Source organism: Clarias gariepinus, chromosome 13 (assembly GCF_024256425.1).
Source record: "Clarias gariepinus isolate MV-2021 ecotype Netherlands chromosome 13, CGAR_prim_01v2, whole genome shotgun sequence".
Lineage (NCBI taxonomy): Eukaryota > Metazoa > Chordata > Actinopteri > Siluriformes > Clariidae > Clarias > Clarias gariepinus.
The window spans coordinates 30,838,683-30,861,405 of record NC_071112.1 but is presented as its reverse complement, the minus strand read 5'-3'; the positions used below and the strand labels follow the sequence as shown (position 1 = coordinate 30,861,405).

The window sequence follows — 22,723 nt, the reverse complement described above, 5'->3', positions numbered from 1 at the left end:
CTTGAAGCATGATGGGATCAAACGCAGTTCCAATGAGAAAATCTGGGCCAAGGTGGGGGGTTGGCTTGCTTACTCTCTTAGGCAGAAATGAGACACCTGGTTGGGGCATCCTGTTTTTGTTTGGTCATCTGAAGAGCAGACCTTAGATGTCCCTCACTAATTGTTAGACCCAATTGGGCATCAGGAAGTAGTTGGACACAGTGTGTTGATGACTGGGGGATGGTTTTAATTGGCTTCTCAAACCAACATGGGAAAAAAAAAAGTTCAGGTCTACAGCAGGTTGAAGGGTTTTGTCCAAGGTTTGGCATTAAACCATGGTTTGATGTTGAATGGAGGTGGGGACACAAATGTCCTCACAGAACCTCATATACTGTAGGACTACAGAAGTAGTGAGGTGGTCAGCTGCTTCTCCAGTCTGTGTAATTGAAATAGTCTTGGGAGTTTCAACTTGGCTTCGACTGTCCATTTACTCACTGTAGTGGACGTAGATTTGGTGTTAGGCATCATTAAAGACTGCGAAGAAGTGGTTCGAAGGAACGGAGATCCGGCTACTCGCTGAAATTGGACACCTGAAGACTGTAGAAAAACATCACCTGGTCTAACAAGTGTAATAATTTGTAAAAAAAAATGTTTTTAATTTTCCCATGACATAAATAAAGAGAGATACTATATTTATTTACTTTATAAAAGTCAACACTTTATTTGTCTTCTGGTTCATATATAATTAAACAGTTCACAGAAATATGTACAAACCTCAACGAACAAGATGAAAATAGGAAACAGTACAATAATGAAAAGGTTTAAAGTTTACAAAGATCTATACGCACTTGCGAGTCTTAAAATAAGAGTAAAAAAATGAGAAACACTAAACTTGGGTGTTAATTCTTGTCGAAGGCGAACGCCGAGAGCTTAGCCGAAGTATCTAAAGGCTTTTTCTTCTTGGCACTGCTTTCATCAGCGTCCACCTGCCCGTCCACGTCGTTTTTCACCTCTTCATCCCGCTTCCTCTTCTTGAGGTCTGCACCCTCTCGGGTCGGCCCTTTCGCTTTCTCCGTCCACTTCTGAAAAAGAAATTTGAATTTTTAGTGATTGAATCGAACCCTTGACCCTGGAGGCGTGAGACCACAGTACTAACCACTTCGTCACCCATTAGTCTATGGGCTCATTCGATCCACCTGCATTGGTTAATGTGCTAAAACACTAAAGACTCGCATGCAGCACCTCATTTCCCAATATATTTTCTTTATTTGTGTACGTTCCCTCTAGCATTGCCTGTTCCTGTGCTATCAGACATTTCACCTTGTCCTCTGTTCAGGGACTACTGTTCTCCATTTCCATACTGCGGTTAAACCAGATTCTCGGCTAGAAAACACGGGTATGTTAGCTGCATGGAAAAATCAAGGGCGTGACTTTGGTGTAACAGCTTCAAAAGTGGGAAAAGTCCCTCCGTCACCTCCTAAAGCAAAACAAAAAAATTATAAAAAAAAATTTTATTATTTAAATCATAGGTCATAGGTGATGGTGTGGACTTGAACTTCCAAGTGACATCATAAACAGCTTGAAATCCGATTTGAGCGAACCAAGATGCAACCTTAAGAATCTGATTTCAGATTCAATTCAGTAGATCTAGTCAAAGATTTTTTTTTCATATCATGCTTGCTTAATAAAGCCCCTTGAAAAAAACTGAACCACATGTGTAGAATCACTTTATTTCCCTGATTATTGAAAGTTAACACCCAGCGATGAAACTGAAATGCGTAATTAACAGAGCAGCGAATCACAGGCAGACGGTTTTGGACCATTTAAAGTTTTCTAACTTTGGCCAAATGATTTTAAAAGCAAGGATCGACAAAAGCTCTGCACCTCCACTTACCTCTCCGCTCTCTTATTCTTTTTTTCTACTTTTCATTCTCCTTTCCGTATCAAAATAAAGGCATGCAGTTTTACCAAAGTTATTAAAGAATACAATGTGTGCACGTTTATTTTATTTTAATGGTTGTTAATATATGTGTAGCCAATGTGTTGAAATGCGTAAGGGGGAAAAATAGCAACGACATTGATGGTAGACCAGGCGGTAATGAATAAACGTGCGCACAGAACAGATACCAATTCCAGCTCTATCACTATCGACAGGGCCGGTCCGGTCACGCTCGCTTCCTGAGTGAGGACGCAAAAGCCGTGGACATTACAGACCCAGCGATGAGTCACCTGCACGTGTGCACGCACACACACGACTCGTTTATGACGACCAGAGCCTGTTGCACACGTTCAGCTTTCATCACTTGTTCTGTTCATTCAGCCTCTCGTCCTCCTCCTCGCCTCTACATTAACATAAGATCAATAAGCGCGTCCGATAAACACTCCCCCGGGCTACGTTTCCAGAGCGACAGGACGGCTCTCGTCTCGTATCTGGGAAGTGTGTTTCGAGCGTGTTTCGGCCTGAATGAAGTAGCTGGTTGAGTGCAGGGTCACGAACCGAGTAGTACAGCAGGGAGGGGGAGGAGGAGGGGAACAAAACAAAAAGAAACATAAGGCCATTTTGATTTAGCCCTTCCTCAGAATGTAGTTGATTAGATAAGGCCTACCCGGTATATCTTCAATGGAAAAATTAAAAAGCGGATCAGACAATAAGCGTTGTGTTGTGCATCAGCTCCACGGAGACGGAATCCAGAAGGGGAAACGGTTTAACCCTGTTACAGGTTAAATGAGGTTCGAATGCCACCATCCGTCTCAGGAAGGAAGAAACATCTGATATGAAAATGTGACATTTCAGCAAAGCACATTAACACAGTATATACACGTATTCCAGCCCTAGAATCACGTGATGTCCGGGTAAGAGGGACATTCTCTCTCTCTCTCTCGCTCTCACTCGCTCATCAGAGCAACACTGGCCAATCACAGGCGCCTGTGAGCTCGTGTATGTGGAAGGGGGCAGACGGCGCTTTCGCCCGAGCCTGTTCAGCTTACCTGAACGCAGAAAATGTGTAAAGTCTTACCAGCCTCTCGTCTCCTGACAGCGTACGGAAGCGACTCATAGCCTCTTTGATGATGTCCATCTCTTCCAGGTCAGGGTTCTCAGCGAGAATGCTTTTCCTGTTCTCCTCGAGCCACAGCTGGAACCCGGTCTTCGGTCTGTGAATAATATAATATAATATAATATAATATAATATAATATAATATAATATAATATAATATAATATAAGAGATGGGGGAATCTGTTTAGTTATGAATTGTGATTCTTTTGTGCAGTGATTCACGTATGAATTTCACTTGAATTTATTTTGTCTTGTTTAAATGCTATACTTGGTTTTTAAGCGAGAAACCTAATGTTATAAGGAACAGGCAACATGTCATTAACCCTTTATTAAGGTTTAAAATAGTAACAAAATCAGGGTTAAAAGTAAAATTAATTCAGGATGTTTATAAAAACATGATAATTATAAAATCGCAATTTTAATCAAATCAGCCCCAAGATATCAGTTATGATAATGGGTAAATTTCATCTGTAATTGTGCATGTATGTATACATACACACACACACACACACTCACACTGTATATAGATATATCATTTATTGCTATATGTTATATTATTATTACATTATAATAGTATTGTTATTATATTATATTGCTATTTTTATTTTTCTGGAGTATACATTTCTTGGCTGACTCTGTGTGTGTGTGTGTGTGTGTGTGTGTGTGTGTGTGTGTGTGTGTGTGTGTGTATTAAAAATTGCTGAATCTGAAAGGTATTAGGAAGAAAAAGCTTAAATGATCCTATTTAAAAAGACAATGCATTGTTTGGCTTCTCTTTGTACGTCTGCTTACAACAACAACGTGATAAACACTGACTGTATGAGACATTTTATGGAAAAGGCTTCCGATCTTCCTGGTTATGGGTCCATAAAAACATCCGAGCCATAACACTAACACAGAACCAGCTGGACATGGATCCAGACCGTCCTGCTCTCACCTGGCGTTCTCCACGTTCTCTTCAGGTTCTTCTGCTGGTTTCTCGGGTATTTCTGTTCTCGGTTTCTCCGCCTCCTTTTCCTTCTCCTGTAGCTTCTTAGACGCTCCTTTAGATGCACTCATCTGCAGCAACGTAGCCTGAGCCTGAAACACACACACACACAACAGCTCTTTTATAACAGGACGTGTTTCCGCTCCAGAGTGTGTTTTTCACCGCAGTTTCTTAATAAACTTTCCTTCCTTTTTTTACAATTATTGATTTAATACGAACAGGTGGCCTTTTTAAAGTGAACACTGAGTGTACTGTGTGTAGTGTGAATGTTGTTACAGGGACGGATAACACGAGATGCCGATAAAGGTCGCGTCCAACAGGACAAAAGTGAGGCTTATAAAAGCCGACAAGCCGAGCGGCTGCAGGGCTCAGTGTGTGTGTGTGTGTGTGTGTGTGTGTGTGTGTGTGTGTGTGTGTGTGTGTATGCGTGGGTACCTTCGAGCGCGGTTTTGGCGCCAGAGGCTTTAGCACCGGCGCTTTAGCCGAAGCCGCCTGTTTCCTGTTGGATGCCGTCATGGTGTCCAGGACGTTCGTAGCTCTGGGCTGCGGTGATGGAGATGTGGACGGCTTTCCTGATCCACTGACCTGCTCGTTTAGAACACACCTTTAATCACGCCTGACTCCATGGGCGCACGTGGAGCCAAAACAAAGAATTTACCAAAAGAATTTATTACATTTATACTGCACTCACCTTAAAGGGGTTCACACGGCCTTCTTTGCTGACTGTGGAGAGAAACACTCAGTTAATTTGACCCAGTGACATCACATCAGTGCATTTTAACCTGAGAAATCATCAGGAGAATCGGAAAGCTTTTTATCTGGGGGGGAGGGGGGGACCATAACTGGTTTATTTTACATATTTTGCATCTGAAGGAAATTTTTAATATAACACATTTAATTATAATGATAATAAATTTTAAAAAACGGCACACCAATGGGAGGCTCATTACAAATGAAAGAATTGGATACAGTTTTCACAAAATTCTGGTTTGGAAACAGGCACCAACATCCCCCCGAATTTTGCACACGGCCCCATGAAACTTGCGTCAATACATTCCCTTGGAAATAATTATATTCAATAAATTCAAAACTGGCCACGGAATCACTGCAAAAAAATAAAAAATATATTTTTTTAAAATTAGAATATTAATAATAATAATAATAATAATAATAATAATAATTCACTCTATAAACTATAGTGGGGTTTATAGAGCGGACATGTGGAAAAAAAAATTTTTGGTCCACTATCAAATAAATACTCATCCTGTGCTACATTTTCAAGTGCACACAATAAACTGAGGCTTCGTCTCTCAAACATTTAAAGAATCCAAGCTAAATTCTCTGTGCCTGTGAGTTGTGTGTGTAGGGGGAGGGGCAGCTGCCATGAGCGACCAGAGCCACGCCTCCTCCACTTAAACACACATTCCATGATATCACAAACAGTATACAGACTCACGGCTTTGTAAACTTATGGGCTAGAAGCGAATATTTATATATTAATATTATAATATATATTAGAACATTAATAATAATAATAATAATAATAATAATAATAATGCCAGGTCCATCCTCTCACCGGGTTTGATTGAAGGTCTTTCAGGTGATTTGGTGCTTCTACTAAATGGATTTAGACCTGCAAAAAATAAATAAATAAATAAATAAATAGATAGATAGATAGATAGATAGATAGATAAAAATAACACACACAAAGATGTATAATGCATGTTTGTCCGCTTTCTTTCTTGGTCACTCAATTTACAGGAAAGAGTCGAAACATGCGGTGTTACACATGTTATAAAGTGACAAAATCTGATGCAGCATAAATCCTTTCTGTCCCTTTGCTGTCGTATATAGAACTCAAGATGGTGCTGGGGTTTGAACCCAGGACCTTCTGATCTGCAGGTTAACACCTTAACCAATGAGCTACAAAACTCTCCACTTAATATAGACACATTCCGCGTATATACACGAAATACACCTGCACACAAACCACAGGGAGGACACGCGTTCACATTTAAACACATCAGCTTTAAACATGGCTAATACACTAATGAACGGCCCAGGTTTACCCGAGCTGTTTCCTAGAAGCCCACTCGGTTAGGGAGCGTCTAAAAAGTGCACGACCTGGAAACGTTCCACGACTGTACGCTTTTTAAAGGGTGCCATTATTTTTGTGCTTAGGTTATTTGATTTCATTTATCAATTTGCTTTATTTCAGGTCATTATTACAGTCTTTGCAACGCTTACAGTTTTTTTTTTATACTAAATTTCAACTTACAAGTTTGTTTATTCATATCCATTGTGATAAACGAGTCTTAGTATTTGCGTAAAGAATCAATTCATAGAGTTGTGATTTAATTAAAGTGAAAGGTTGTAAATTGTTCTCAGGGCTAAAGCATACAAAATGATCCAGATTGGATTCTTATTATTAATATATTAACCATATTACACAGTAATATTATACATTAATATTAATATATAATGTTGGTACCCTAGGGATACTCACGAAACTTTTTGCTTTCCGGCGCGTCCTCTTCCTCCATCGGTTCCTCCTGCACATCCTCATCTTCTTGCTCTTCATCATCACAGTCTTCCTGCGCCGCTCTGCTGCTGGAGTATCTAGCGACTCGACTGGCTTGATTAACCCTGCATTAGACAGAAAATAATACGCGATAATAGGTTTTATTGTAACAACAGTTCGCATTTTTCCACGAACCACCATTTCAACATGATGTACATTACAGTAGGTGAGAGTTTTATCTCTCATTTTCAAGATTAATGAAAAGTCAGATGGAATAGACATTTAAAGAATCCTGCCGGCTTGGCTTTCTTAGTTTTACCTTATAGTGTCTATTAAGGATGGGAATCACTAGGACAACCCGATTCCACATCATCACGATACCTCGGTTGGCGATTCTATCTTTATTGTGATATTATAAAAAACCTGATTACATATACTTCATTTATAGTTTTTTTTAAAGATTCTGTTACCAAAAAAAAAAAAAAAAAAAAAACTAGCAAAACATAATTTACTCCACACAGGATGTGGAGCTGCCTGCCAATGTGTGAACAGTTTACAGCACCACCTGTAGGATCATAGTGGAACTGCATTTTACAACATCGAATTACATTTTACGGCATCAAATGAAAACATACATAAATAAATTAACAATTATCAATCATTTTTAAAACTGGATTTTGGAGTCAGTGTGGCGATACATGTGTTGCAACACAAAACAATCATGATACAGTGGAATCTTAGATTACAAGCATAAATCGTTCCAGAAGCGGGCTCGTATTTCAAAACACTCGTAAACCAAAGCAAAGTTTCCGCCACAGGAAATAACGAAAACTTAAATTATTCGTTCTACAGCCCACACACTTAATGACGGAGGGAGAAATGGATTTTTAACCTCTAATAAGACTTTCTTTTGCTTTACACGCGCGCACACGTGTGTTATAAGAAACAGTACACTCGGCAATACACGCTTTCAAACACAAAATAAAATGTTTTATACACACACCAAACATGGTCAGTGTTATAGTAAACAGTACACGCGTGCACGGATGTTGATTATACCAGTAAGAGACGGGCACCAAGACCCAGCAGGGGAGACGATTACCCACGATGCGGCAGCACAAGAAAGAGAGAGAGAGAAAAAAAAAACCTTGGCTCAGTTGTGATCATGTGACGCTAGGCATCAAAACAAGAAGCGCATGCCTGATACATGATATTCAGTACTCGTACTCGGTACCAAGACTTGCGCGTTTCTCAAGTCAAAATTTATTAAAAATCTTTGCTCGTCTTGCGGAACACTCGCAAACCGTGTTACTCGTAATCCAAGGTTTCACTGTACATCATTGAACCGATCATCCCTAGTCCATCCAATCAAAAAAAGCGTTCACATCATTATGTAATATAAGCAAAGCAGAAATCTCTTTATTCTCAGGAGTACCTCGCATTTTGTGCCTGGCTGTAATAGGCTGCCTCCTCCTCTGGCTCCGCCTCCTCCTGTAGCTGACTGGCCTTTTCCAGAGCGAGCTCGTTGAGCTTCTGGGCGAGGATCATGTGCCTGGAGCGTGAAGCGTAGCGGATGGCGAGCGTCACCACGTTCTGCGGCATCATCTCGGCCAGCTCGACGCAGCGGAACTCGCGTCCCATCTTACACGACAGCTGAGGCACAACAAACCAAAACGCAAACAGTTTTCCCACAGATGTTCTATTTAACACTCTAAAGAGAACTAGCAAGGTGACTGACGCGACTGGAAAACAGGACTGGACTTACCGCGAACATCCTCATCAGCAGCTCCTGCTGCTCTTTATCCTGCTGCCTCTGACTCTCCTCATCCGTCTCGTAGCCGCTGGACGCCAGGAAGCCGAAGTGGTTATGGAAGAGCACCGAACGCCAGTACTGCTCCTGTAGACGCGTTCGCAAAAACAGAGCAAATATAAATATATATGGTATGTAGCTGGTGGCGAGTGGGGATTATTAATGACATCATCATCAGTTAAACTAATTTCGCCACCGTTTACACTTACAAAACCTTAGTTATACATGACATGAAACTCAGTTTGGAACAAGCAAGCAGTCGGAGTTAAATCACAAAACCAACACGAGGATCCTGGAGTCAACTCCTCCAACACAACATTCCTGCACCGATCTAAAAAGCAGCAGACTCTCAGATCAGTATCTGCCGTCCTGCACTACCTGCCTGACAGGTGTAGACCAGATTTACAGGAAACGTCTTATTAAATTTCCTTCCTAATCTGAGAGGTGACAATAGGACTGATATTAAAACAAACACTACACACACACCTCCATCTGGCCTTTCTCCGTGCTGGTCTGGCAGAAGGGCAGTTTGAAGGGCAGGACGGCGACGGCAGGACGAGGAAGCGTCGGCGGGAATACGGATCCTTTACACGGAATGCACCTGCACAGAAACAACAGGGACACACACTCGTAAAAACATTTAAACACGTTTCCCGTCAGCTTTCCACATGGCTAATAAACGGGAAGGAGGGATGGCACTTCCAAACTTCATGCATTGTTACTGGGCAGCCAATATAAGAGCACTGATGTTCTGGTTAAAGAATGACATTAATCCCCTGTTTGGACAGTTCTGGAGGGGGCTTCAGTTCGGCCCATTTCTCTAATAGCATTATTGTGTTCGAAAATACCATTTATTCAACCAAACTCTAGTTTGACCTCTAATCCAGTAGTTATACATTCAGTTAAAATCTGGAATCGTTTTTCCCTTAAAGAGTTACCGCAGGCTGCACCGACTGCTAGGAATTACATGTTAGTTCCATCTATGATGGATGATGCTTTTAAAGTTTGGGCTAGAAAGGGTTCGGTCTCTTTGTCTGAACTTTATATTGATGGAAATTTTGCATTCTTCAAACAGAAATACGACATTCCCAAATCACATTATTATAGAAACTTGCAGCTTTGGAACGTTGTGGCATTGAATTCTAATAATTTCCCATCATGCCCTTCACTGTCCTTATTAGAAATCGATATTTAAATGTAATCAGTATCAGTCCAAAAAACAAACTATACACAGAAGTTATGAATTACTCAGTGTGTATGATTCAACACCTTTAGATTTACTCCGAAATAAACAGGAGACAGATTTAGATGAACCAATTTCAGAGGAAATCTGGCACAGAATAATAGAGGGAATTTTCTCATCATCCATTTGCCTTAGACATGCTGTAATACAATTTAAGATTGTGCATCGTCTACCCTGGTCAAGAGTCAGACTATCTAAGATTAAAGCTGGTAAAGACACCACATCGGACAGATGCAGACAGGCTCCGGCACCTCTGCTGCAGATGTTCTGGACCAATATTTGAGACCTTTTCTGGACTATTTGGAGAGACAGGAGAGCCATCTCCATTTATTGCATTGTTCGGTGTGCCGGTATAGGTATACAGTTAGAGGGTCTACTGGCACATTTTACATATTTTAATATTTGGCAACCGTTCTTAACTTTTGCTGAGGGCATAAACGCAGACAATATTGTGCTGTAAAGGAAGTGTGTGGGGAAGATTACTTATGCTATTAATAATAATAATAATAATAATAATAATAATAATAACATTTAACTTTTATTTTGTAGACATCTGATTGTTATGGCATCCTTGTGTTTGTCTGGTGTTGGGGAGTTGTTTTGTTTTCTGTACAGTTTGAAAAAAAAAAAAAAACCTAATAAATGGCCCGGTTTACCCGAGCTGTTTTCCGTTTATAGTTTTCCAGGTCTGGATCTGAGCGTCATTACAATCAAAGCCGAAGAGACGACTGTAATACTGATTGTTTGACATGCTGTGTGTCCTATAAACTACTAAAGCAGGGCTACTGAAATAAAATTGAAGAAGGTCAGACTGCCGCGGACACGTTCTACGTTCTGGGCTCTAACGGCCCGTGTTTTATCTCATAGCGACGCTTCACATTACTGCTTTTTATTAGCGCCACGGTTTCAGAACATGAGACAAACTGGTTCCATCTGTCCATGATTAATGTTCGTTTACTTTCCCTGCAGGAAGATTAAAACCGAGGTGCTAATTAAAGATGATTTAAAAGGTTCAGATTTCATATTCTACTTTCCTTTTTTTTCTTTTTTTAAGTAAGCCGTGCTTTTGTTTCTGTTTCTGTTTCTTGAGGCTTGTTACTGTAGTTTCGGTGTCTTCCGCAATCCCGGTCTCTACACATTAAATGATGGCACTGACTGGCTCTACTTTATTATCCGATATTAATAAAGATATTTAGGATAAAGGGTATAAAAATTGTTTACCCAAGCATTAATCAAGTACATGACTGTAGGGCACTTAAATGTCAGGGCGTCATTTTGCCTTTGGAGTGTCACACATGATCTGTGGTTTCCATAACGACACCTTGTCGCTGACCTCATGTTTTTATTACTCTTGGTGACGATACGAAGCCCAACATGCTGTGAATCAGAGGTCGACCCGCTGTTTCCATTTGGGTTTGGGGGTCATTGGCATTAAAGTTTGCAGTCCGATTTATTTCAATTAGTTATAATTTCTACAGGTTTTAAATATTAGAAGCTACAAAATATTTCTAAAAAACATTAAAATGCTATGTAACTTATGTTGGTTATTGTTTAAATGGCATGTCTTGAATTTTTCCCCAAAAAAATGGCAGTTGTGTTTTACACTCCAGTCCTGTAGGTGGCGATAATGCACCAACCACCCAGAAATTCAGAAGAAGCGATTATTTTCTCGCAAATTACAAGAGAGATCGTGAAAAATCGCAAAATGGATTAAATCACACAGCTCTAAAGGTGCCAGATTGGTCAAATTTGCCGCGACACCCTGGAGTGAAAGGAACTGTGGATTCTCGAGTTAACCAAAAAACACGTCTGTAGGACATTCTTCTCCACAATCACAGAACACTAACTGTACATTAGAGCAATGTGACGGTTGGATATTGTTCACTGAGTGTGGGTTCAAGTCATGAGACTGAGAAGAGGATTAAAAGTATTTGCACTCCTGGTGGAATTTTAAGTCGACTAACAAAAGGCCAAAAGCAAATCTGGATTCTTAACCCCAACATATGTACGACAGGACTTCAACAGTACAACTACAAGTTAAGAAAATTAAATTTTTTTGAACATGACAGTTTTTATATCACATGTAGGTAGTTTTGTTCTGATAATCGGATTAGTTCAAAGCCTGTACAAGTGTGTATATATTTCCTAAACCCACACCAGGTTGTTACAGTGCGCTAGAGATAGTTTAGAAAAAATAGATTTAGTTCCAAATAACAGGAGGACGAAGTTACACTTTGGGTCTAGACCTCCGGCTGCGGGAGGTTACAACATCACCCGCGAATCGAACTCGCGATCTCCAGATGATAAAGGGAGCACTTTACCACTGCACCACTTGGAGGCCCCGTAAATTAACGTTTAATTTTAGAAAATCTATTTTGTGTCAGTGTGGCAATAATCGAATTGAATACATGACAATTAAAATCCATCAATATAAAGCAGGCATATATTTTCTGACAGCCTAGAACCTTGATTATTTTTACCCGGAAGCTCATAAATTGATCATTATAGCAGTTAGAGATTCCCACCTGAGCTGCTGCGGATTCTCGTGGACGCCGATGACCCAGTAATGATCCGACCTGCTCTTGCAGCTTTCTCTGGTGTCACACACAGGAGTCCACGTGTTTCCCAGCGAGCGATTCAGCATGCGCACCACGCCCTCCGAGTCCACGGCACACGGCGTTCCTGCGCAGCGTTACGACACTGATTAACACTAGCGCTTTAATCAACAGCGCCACCGGTGGCAGGATGTCTTCCGTTACAATCGCTTGACGCGATGAACCCAGGACTCACCTTCTGCACTGAAGCCCATCCACGACAGGTGCGACTTCCTGGAAAGAGGCAGAGCTTCTCCCTGGATGATCTGCTTCCTTTTCGGGCCGAGCTGCAGAAGTTGCACCCCGAGAGCCTGATCGCCGTCAAACCCGGTCCCTGACATACAAACGAATATCGTTTTATCTCATGACACACATGTGACAGAACAAAAATTCAGCAAAAAATTCTATTTTATTTTTTTAGACCTCTGTGATAGACCAGAAGAAGCTGGTCCCCGTGGCCCGACATGCACACTACAGGGCCCGGGAGGCTGAAGATCTCTCTCTGGACGCCGCCGATAGAGAAAAGACGCACCAGCATGGCACTGGTCGCTGCCGCCGCCCATCCTCGTCCCAAACACATCGCCCGCACGTCCTCGCCTTTGGGCAAGTCCACTACCCACTCCTTACTGGTGTCCCAGGAGGAGAAGTGCAGGCACTGCAGCTTGCTGTGAAGGACATGGCGGATATAACCAGGTCGTCAGCAGCGTACACAGGACGTGTGCGTTATTAATGAAATTGCAAGGTATGGAATTACACATTTTTGAATGCATTTTTACTAAACGTGAAGATACCTAGCGAGCTCGTCGGTGCCTTCGCAGGCGAGCAGAACGGCCTCCTGGGAGAGATCGGCCATGCTGTGCTCGAGCGTGTTCGTGAGGTGCATGGCGTGATGGACAGCCGTGTCATGGAACTCCACGTCGATGGCGTTGTCCTGTTCGTCGTTGTAGCTGCGCACGATACCCACCGAGTTCCAGACCTGAGGACACACACGACAACTTTCAACTCACAAAGCGATAAATTGTTGCTATAGAAACAACTTGTAACTTCCCAAATTATCGCTCCTTCCCTCACTCCCCATCATGAGCCCCTCACCATGAAGCGGTGCATGAGGTGTGCCGGAGTGGAGCCGGGCTGGAAGGCTCTCTGAGGCGCCGTAGGCATGGGGCCCTCGTAAACCGGGCGCGGTGCCGCTGCAGCTGCAGCAGGGGGCGCCGTAGCGGGAAAAACATCGCTCTCTCCATCATCCAGAGCTAAACGATCCACCTTCACTGAGCCGGTGTCTGGAAACAAGGTTGGTCAGTAGAAATATGACACTCAGCAAAAACACACAAACATGTTTAAAAGCCACACACACATACACACACACAATAGTGTATAATAGACGATGATGATTAAGATGGTTTCCCAGTATTTATGATCCCATCATCATATGCCGTAACAAAATCTCCCTATTATTAAAAAAGAAAAATTCTATTTTCTGATAACAGATTAAATCAGATGGACGAGTCACACCTCGAGAGTTCTCGTCATCGTCCAGGACGTTGCCCCTGTTGCGCGGTTTGCGAGTGGCCGGCATGGAGTCATCGTCGTCTTCAGCCGCCGAGACGCTCCGACATTCGTCCAGCAAACCGCCGTCGTCCTCGTCAAACAGATCGTCATAACCGTTCTGCTCTTTACTCTCAGCAGCCTGGTGACACACACACACACACACACACACACACACACACAGAACAGTTACAATAACTGTAAACTGTAACTGTAAACTGTAAAACTGCTTATACAGTTTTACGATGAAATTAAATAATTATAATCAATTTAAAAAAAATGAAAAAAATTATGGTGTGTGGATTTCACTTTGACTTTAGACAAGAAATAATATTACAAAATATTCAGTTAAGTATAGTAAAACTTTAATACTTTTTTTTACATCTATTGTTTTTTTATAAATGCATATAATTTAATTATTTTGTTTTATTATTTTTTTATAATTTGAAATATTGATGCATTCTAAGTGAAGTTTGCGAGTTTTATAACTCTGGATTATACAGCGATATTTTTAAAATAAAAAACTAAATCTGATGAAAATGTATCAAACTTTATTAAAATAATATTAAATAAACATATTTAAATGCATGAAATATTTAGCATTATATTTAGCATTTCAAATAATTGGGTAACAATTTATTAAATACTAATTTATGGAAAATGTTCAGTTTAATTAGTGCACAAGTAGATGCTGTTAAACATATAAAAAAATAAAAGGCATTGAGTCAGTCAAAACAATATACACACACTTTAGGAAAACAACAATAGTGTGATGTACATTAGATTCTTATGATATTAATATCATCATATTATTGTAATATAATATATATCAATATATAACATATAGCAATACGTTTTGTATTAAAATATTTCTTTTTTTTTTAAATTAATTTCCTAAAATGTGTACACATTTTTTTTTAGTTTATTACAGTGATTAGTGTTATAGTAATAATGCACTGCCAGACTGTTGGATGGAGAGACTCACCGTACTGCTCTTGACGGTAGCAGAGGATGAAGATGAGGAAGATGCACACACTCCGTCCAGCAGGCCCAGGCAGCCCTCAGTGTCCGTGTAAGCGATCTGTCCGCCGGCGGGATGCCAGGCCATGCCACACACCGTGAAGCCTTTCTCATGCTTCTGCCTGAGGGATAGAGAGAAAAAAATATCAACTTATTTAAATTTCTAAAATTTATTTCATTCTTTCCAACATGGAGAATTAAATAGACTCAACGAAACCGAAATATGAAGGTACGACTGAGTCAAGTTGTCACCCCCGTGTGATATGCATGGCATTTTGGGAGATTTTTCCAATTAAAGAATTTTTTTTTTTTTAACCTACAAAACATCCAAAATCACAGCAGTGGTCACGAAACAAGTTCTTACATTTCTAAACAAACTTGGCAAATAATTCACTCCCACCACACATGCTGTGCCAAAGTGTGAATAGTTTAGAGTGCACCACCTGTAGGACTATAGAGGAACTGCAACATTTTACCACTTCAAAATAAATGTATAAATAAATAAATGAATAAATAAATAAAAATATTTCAGAGTCGATAAAGGAACAAAAACAAACAAAAAAATTTGATGCATAAAAGAATCAATTTTTTTCCCCCCAATTACTACAAAATGCCCATAATGTACTTATATCTATATATATATAAATAAAACAGATCATAGGATGCTGTATATGTATAAAAAGCACCCTGAGAGCTGCGACTCCAGTTAAACTCGCAGTACCTCTCAACACACAGCTTGGCGTCGACGTCCCAAACAGAGAGAGTTCCTCCGAGCGTTCCCGCTGCCAGAAACTTCCCACACGGCGACCAAACCACCACGTTAATGACCTGCTGATTCAGAGCGAAGGACAAACACAAACAACGGCTTTAACGTTACTGCGGCACAAAACACAGAACTTATCTCACGGATTATTAACGTTCCACAGGTTTAGGGGAGGGGGAAAAATATTATATAAAATTATTTTTGATAAAAATGTGTGTATAAGAAAGAAAGGTTGATTACAAATGTTCACTTACACAATCTGAACTCTCAGATCTTAAAGTTTCACACAAAAAAAAGGGATTATCTAATGAGACTTTTATTTAACTAATTTAGAAGGAGTCTCCAGTTTCAGAACTTTCCAAAAGGCTTAAGCTTCCTCAGTAGCTGCGTCTCTTTGGTTCACCGACTTTTAAAGAGAAACTAACGTGTTTCACGGCTTTTTCAACCCCTTTAAATATAAACAAACAAAAAGCACAACAGGACATGTAATGATAAATAAAAGCTTTTTGGCACGGCGAATGAAGCACTTCTGGGACATTCTGTTACAGGGACATAAGCAGGAGCGGAACACCACGTAACACCAACTCATCACTGGTTCTTTTGGTACGGTTTATTAAACTCATTTCTGATGTTATTCACCAATGTACATGTAGGGGGCGTGTCTTATACTTGGGTAACTGATAAAGGAGTATAAGCCACGCCCCCTCCGCTGAGTTCCGCTATTAACCCGACTGACCTGAGTGAGGAGGTCATCAGAAAGAGTTCCAACATGAGTCCAGGAGTCTCTCTCATACAGCTGTACTGTGGTGTCGACTGGAACTGCAAGCAGCTACGCCCACACACACACACACACACACACACACACACACTTTAAAAGACTAAATCCAAACAGAGAAAAGGCTAAGTAGGCTTGTAGTATTTGACCATTTTCCCCAAATCTCTCGTTTATTAACTCGAGTCTGTCGTTCGCAGATCACACCATCAACATTATAACTAAATTACTTTGACAAAATCTTTAACGAACAACGGCATTTCAAATTCAAATTTAAATTTTATTTGTCAGATACACAGTACGATATGCAGTGAAATGCTTAGACAACTGCTCGTGACTTAAGAATAAAAGAATATGAATATATTCTTTAATCTTATTGTTATTTAATCTTACACCCAGATACTGTACATGAGCTCGTACCTTCCCGGAGCCTTGCCACGCGAGTCTGCACAGAGATTTGGCGTTGCTCACGTCGCTCGACTTCTGCAGCACCGTCCAGTTCGCCACCTGAGTCTTAAACAAAAAGAAAAGGAACATTTGAAAAAGCATTAAAAAGGTAGAACTGTATGATGATTTCAATATTGAATCAAAGACAAAAGTTGAAATGAAACTTTGGCAAAAAAATAATATATATATTATATATATATATATATATATATATATTATATGCAGTTCAGCAGCCCATGTATCGTTCACTCCAAAATCAATTCTTAAATAAAATTTTAATTCCTATATGTTTGCATTTGTCCTACAGGTGGAACACTTTCTTTCGTCTGCTCACATATACTCAGTGTGGCGGGAGTAAATTATTTGACAGTTTTATTTTGAATTGTAACAAAATGGGGAAAAAAAGTTAATACTGATCGGGATATTAATAAAATTTGGATACTTTCAGAATCACAAAACAAATCAAATCCACACCCGAGTATTACAGTCCCTGGTAATCACCATCCTGATTACCCACATTACCGTTTGGTGCATTTTTTTTTATTTATGTGCAATACGATTCCACATCACCCTACAGGACCTTACAGTGGATGTTTTTCTGTCGGGTGACTTTTGTATAACTTTTTTGGACGGAGTCTCCAACGTTAGAATTTCTAAAGATTTATTTTTCAGACACAGGAGGGTCACCATAATAGAGAGAATGTTTAATTACTTAGAGAGAGAGAGGAAAGGAGGGAATGGTGACAGAAGAAAGGTTTAAAGCTGATATAAAGTAAGTTATCACATGAATTGAGTCGATGATATAACTAAGATTTACATTTTATTCCAAGCACAATATTTTGATTACAGCATGATGGAGGAATAAAAGTCTTCACCTGCTCGTCTACAGACCACACTGCCACTGATCCGTCACAGCTGGACGAGGCCTGTGGAGAATTAAACCCATTAGTACACTTTCGAAAAACCTTTGATCATCTCATTTATTTTACATGTTTAAAACAAGAGGCAGGGAGTTACAGAATCCGAGCACTTTAACCACGTTGGAGCTTCATTAGTGGCTGAAACAACGGCTCGGATGGTACAGGAACTCATTATGGGTCATTTGGACATTTTGAAAACATGTATTCTGTCTTAGTTGTGTGTCATTTTGGATAAAAAAAAGGAGTAAATATAATCATGAACAATATACACCAGATGGCCAGCATTAAGAAATATTAATAATAATAATAGTAATAATAATAATAATACTGAGCAGTGAAAAATTTTTTTCCACTTACAATATACTCATCCCTGGGGTCAAAGGTCACACTGAGAACAGGTGCTTCATGCCCACGGAAAGTCTTCTGCTGACTGCTGTCAGTCACCTCGATCACCTTTATCATAAAGTCACTGAGACACAGAGAGAGAGAGAGAGAGAGAGAGAGAGAGAGAGAGAGAGAGAGATCATATAAAATCTGCTCAGAGATGGGAAATGAAGGCAAAACTCATTTCCTAACGCTACAGGAAGGAAAAAAAAAATCTAATAACCTGTACAAGCCTCCGGTGCCGGCGCACACCCTGATCAATATTGCAGGAAAACAGCTGGATCGATGGAGGGACACGGCGCACAATGTTTCCCGTTTAAAAAAAATCCATACAGCCAAACAATCAGGCACTTAGTGCGAGCATGAACACCGTGAAAGTGATCACCATAACGTCCTCGTCCTGTCTACACTCACACAAACACCGCCTGTCGTACAGTATAATGTATGCAGGACCCGGCCACTAGAGGGCCGTCAAGAGCTACTGTACACTGCACATACTCTACACTCCCATAACCCTGATGTTCTCCTGCGATAACGTCCTATAAATCACTGCTTCTGTTTTTACACATAATCCATTATGTAATTATGCCATATAACTGAGCTTAGGTGTTTCTGGAGCAGTACCAGGTGCGATGGCCAAACATTTATATCTCAGGAAATAAAGCAATAAGGAATAAATCGTCCCTGCAGAACTGGACCTTCAAATTCGGCCCTAATTCTAAACTCGTTTATGGAACGCTTGGTCCTAAAAACAAGAAAAATTACTCACAGTATATAATCAAATCAAAACTACATGCTGCATCTGACAACGTGATTTATGTAAACACTGTAACGGCAAGCCTTCGTCTGACTGTCCGAGATTCCGGAAAGACATTAGACAGATAGGTAAGTATTTAAATATGGATACTTTACTGATTCTAAAGGAATTTTTAAAGAAATTAGTTTAAAAGTTATAAAGAAAAATGCATTTAAAATGATTTATGCTGAAGAAAATAAATAAACATCCATTAACAGAAGGATTGTCCAAGCCAAGAAGGTTGTCTTTTACTACAATCATCAACTGTACTGGGCTCAGTGTTGTTGTTTTTTTTTTTTATAAACTGTATAAAGATTTTAGAACTGAATTAAGATTTAGAAAATGTTAACAAATGTACAGGAGAGAGATCCAAAACAAATTCATTCTAAAGAGATGGACCAAGTACTTGTACATGTGTTGCGATTTAAACTGTGATGTTTAACTATTGAAGGATTCAGTCATATATATCAACGGCAACATCAAATAATGATGCAAACAATATTGTTAAAATAATGAAATACTTATTCGGTGGAGAAGTAGCTTTCAGTTACGTATCGTGGTATTCCTAATACTTTTCTTTAGCTTTTACATTCGAGATCATTAAATGTTGCAGTTCCCCTGTAATCCTACAGGGGGCGAGAGCTACACTATTTACACACTGGCAGGCAACACAGCGTCCTGTATGGTGGGAGCGAATTATTTGCTTAAGAATTAGTTTTAAATTGCAACAAAATCTAAAATATATATATATTTATATATTTAATCAGGATATTTATAAAATCATGATGGTTATAAAAAATTGCAATACAAATCGAATCGGCACCGAGGTATCGTGATAATATACAGTAGTATCAACTTGTCTCTCGTGATTATTGTCCCTAATATGTACCATCTCAAAGGTTTTAATGTAATTTTTTTTTTTTATCCTAAATCATTGGTAAACTCTACATAAATTCCTGACCATGCTTATGTGAATTGCAGCCTGTTTATTCCAAGCAGCTCTGATCCGTATTGCGAACTCAAACGTTCACTCCAGCGATTTAAGGGGAAAGAATTTGCGTTTAATCGTTTAACTATTCGCAACTATTCCCTCCCCCCACCATCACCACCCCTGGCGGTACCTGGAGCCAGCCGCGACTCTCGTGCCGCTGGAGTTGAACGTGACGTGGTTGGTGTTGGTGGTGAAGCGGGTGAGGATTCCATCGGGATCTCCGTCGGGGAACGTGTGGATCTGAACCGTATTGTTGGAGACGGCGGTGACTAATTTCCCGCCCTGTAAGAGGAGACACAGCAGGGTTACGATGAGTTTTGTACATTATAATATAAAACAAACATTTTTTTTAAACGCTCTTTAAAATGCAGCAGCGATGATGGCGACATTAGTAAATGATTCTAATTAACCAGAAATGTAAAGGTCGGGTGTGAGTGCTGTTTAATAATAAGCAGCTCTCCTGAAATGAATAAATAGTAAGTGCAGGTTTTAGATAAGATCAATCTGTAAATTTTGGCACCCCTGCATTAGGAAAAAAGGAGTATATATAGGTTAGTTGCTTTCAAATTTGTAATGTTGTACCGATGTAAAAAATTCTAGGGATTTGTATCTCCATCTTTTAGATGAAACATTATACAGTATACTTTTATATCTCTATAAAATTTGCCAATTCCATTTCACCCAGATGAATGTGAGGGTATTAATGACTTACTCTCAAAGCTACAGAGTAGGCCTTCTCTCCAACATTTATGGATTTAGGATCGTCGTCATCTAGACTTTCCCATATGCGCACGTCTCCGTCGCTTCCACACGTGACAATGTACCTGCAAAGCAAATACGGAGCTCACTTATAACCTGATCAGAACCTTTCACCATACAATCAAATATTATAGATCACACAGTCAGATGAATTGACAAATACTGATAGAAAAAAAAAAAAACAGATGAAGAGAAAAGGAACATCTGATATAAATGGGCTGCAGGGTTGAACTTCACCGCATGTCTTCTTAAAAGACAACTTTTTTTCTTTACAGCGCCTATCGTGTGCAGGGTCGCTGAAGGCCTGGTGCCTCTTCCCGGAGAAATGGCGTACGTTGCCGGGTACACCCTGGACTGGGTGCCAATACATCACAGGGCGCACACTCTCTCACACACTAAAGTTTTAGAACACTGTGCGTCTTTGTACCGTGGGAGATAACCAGAGTACCGGGAGGAAACCTACGGAAAGACTCTATGCACACACACAGACCCGGGGCGGGAATCGAACCCTCGACCCCGGAGGTGTAAGGCCACCGTTCTGTAATCGTAATACCTGTAGAATAACAATCCGAATCAAATTGGCACCAGGTATCATAGTAATATCATATCTGGTGATCCCTAGCGATTACTACAGAACTGATATGAGGAACTGAGAAGCAAAGTTGGGGTGGAGTAACTTCGAACCCTGACTGTACCCAGACGGGTTTGGGGACGATGGATCATAGTGTGTTTAGCGTCACTCACTTGCCGTGCTCGTCAAAGCAGACATCCGTGTGGCCTTCTGAGTGGCCGTAGCGCATCGGCTTTCTTTCGCAGGGCATCGCAGGTCCAACTGTAGAAACACACAGGAAATAAAGTCCATTAATGAACATGTTCAAGTATTCAGACATATTAAGTGAAGATGTATTTTATGCATGATCTGCGTCCTGTAAACCTACACGGTTTGGAAACCAACCTACAGCTGAGCATTAATGAATTCTAAAATATTCTAAAATAAAAAAACACTTCCTTTAAACTATTACGATATTGAAGCGCAACAGAACTTTCGGACATGTGCATTATGTTCTTGTCCAACTGCTGATACATTATTCTAGTGATTGTTAAGAACTTATGGTGCTAGCAAAAGAAAGTGTGATGACGTGCCTCAGATCACATGCATGTACACACATGATTGAGGATGTCTGATAAAGCAATTAATTAATGCATGTTAAAGATTGAAAAAAGAAAGAAAGCAGAATGCAAAGAAGCAATATGAATAACAAAACCAAAACAACTCAGTGCACTGAAATTCTCATTATTTGAGATTATAATAAGTTGATAATCTGATCATTGCCAGCATGTTAATGTTAAATGTTAAATGTTCCTGGGGAACCAAAAGCATGAAAGGAAACAACAATACCCTTAGAGTGCTGGCTTTAAGGACAAATCAATCATGTTACAGGAAATGCACATAATCACAATCATGCGAAACTAACAAGAACTAATATTTATATCATTAAACACCTCGTAGCACTAAAAGTATTTTTTTTTTCGAGCGTCATTATTACTTTTTTTTATTTTATGCCGCACTCACCTCGTTATTGGCGGCAAATCTCTTTTCAATTCCTGTCTCCCGCGCCGAAATGATGACGTACATAAATGTAGGCGTAAACTACAGTATTTTGCGCTCTCCTATTGGTCAGCGCTTTCCGGATAGCTCCACCTATTCACTGTGATCCCGGAAACATATTACAAAAAAATAGCTTCAAAAACGATATAATTTATTTAGAAATCATTTATCTAATTTTATTTGAAAAGTCGTTAAAGAGTAACGCTTTTATGATAAGATTTTTTTTTTATCTCTATGTTTAAAATGTATACATTAATGACTGGAACGCGCGGTCGTCTGGGCCAATCAAAGCTGTTCCTTTCATCCGGGTATTCTGTGCATCACGCTACCGAACAAGGAAAAAACAATAAATAAATCTAGCTTTCTGATTAACGTTACTTTACTTAAACATTCTTAATAAGGAAACATATTAAACTAAAATCTTATTTAAAAAAAAATCACGCTTATAATATTGAATTTTATCTGAACGCTAGTCAACGGTAGCGCATGTGGTTATGGGACATGTAGTTTCTTTTGAGTAGCTAAA

The 22,723-nt window shown here is 39.9% G+C and overlaps 1 protein-coding gene across 1 annotated transcript; it reads right to left on the bottom strand.

Moving 5' to 3' along the window:
- Nucleotides 1–681: 681 nt before the first annotated feature.
- Nucleotides 682–22,204, bottom strand: wdhd1 (WD repeat and HMG-box DNA binding protein 1). Its single transcript, XM_053510354.1, has 26 exons — nucleotides 22,162–22,204; nucleotides 21,333–21,420; nucleotides 20,542–20,653; nucleotides 19,960–20,111; nucleotides 18,016–18,127; nucleotides 17,614–17,664; nucleotides 16,712–16,804; nucleotides 16,256–16,348; nucleotides 15,478–15,584; nucleotides 14,722–14,878; nucleotides 13,704–13,878; nucleotides 13,284–13,471; nucleotides 12,983–13,167; nucleotides 12,615–12,856; nucleotides 12,388–12,525; nucleotides 12,123–12,279; nucleotides 8,841–8,955; nucleotides 8,310–8,441; nucleotides 7,980–8,197; nucleotides 6,530–6,669; nucleotides 5,600–5,656; nucleotides 4,715–4,746; nucleotides 4,459–4,608; nucleotides 3,973–4,115; nucleotides 2,997–3,132; nucleotides 682–1,061 (listed from the first exon to the last, which is right to left on the bottom strand). The coding sequence occupies exons 2-26, from the start codon at nucleotides 21,407–21,409 to the stop codon at nucleotides 879–881; spliced, it is 3,345 nt and encodes a 1,114-aa protein (XP_053366329.1). The 5' UTR covers nucleotides 21,410–21,420; nucleotides 22,162–22,204; the 3' UTR covers nucleotides 682–878.
- Nucleotides 22,205–22,723: the final 519 nt, after the last annotated feature.

What these genes read in the sequence shown, in the direction of transcription:
- wdhd1 (XM_053510354.1), bottom strand. Translation starts at nt 21,409, where the DNA reads ATGCCCTGCGAAAGAAAGCCGATGCGCTACGGCCACTCAGAAGGCCAC. An exon ending in CTGATGACCTCCTCACTCAG is followed by an intron (nt 15,585 to 16,255) that starts GTCAGTCGGGTT and finishes CTGAATCAGCAG; the next exon opens with GTCATTAACGTGGTGGTTTG. An exon ending in GGCACCGACGAGCTCGCTAG is followed by an intron (nt 12,857 to 12,982) that starts GTATCTTCACGT and finishes TGTCCTTCACAG; the next exon opens with CAAGCTGCAGTGCCTGCACT.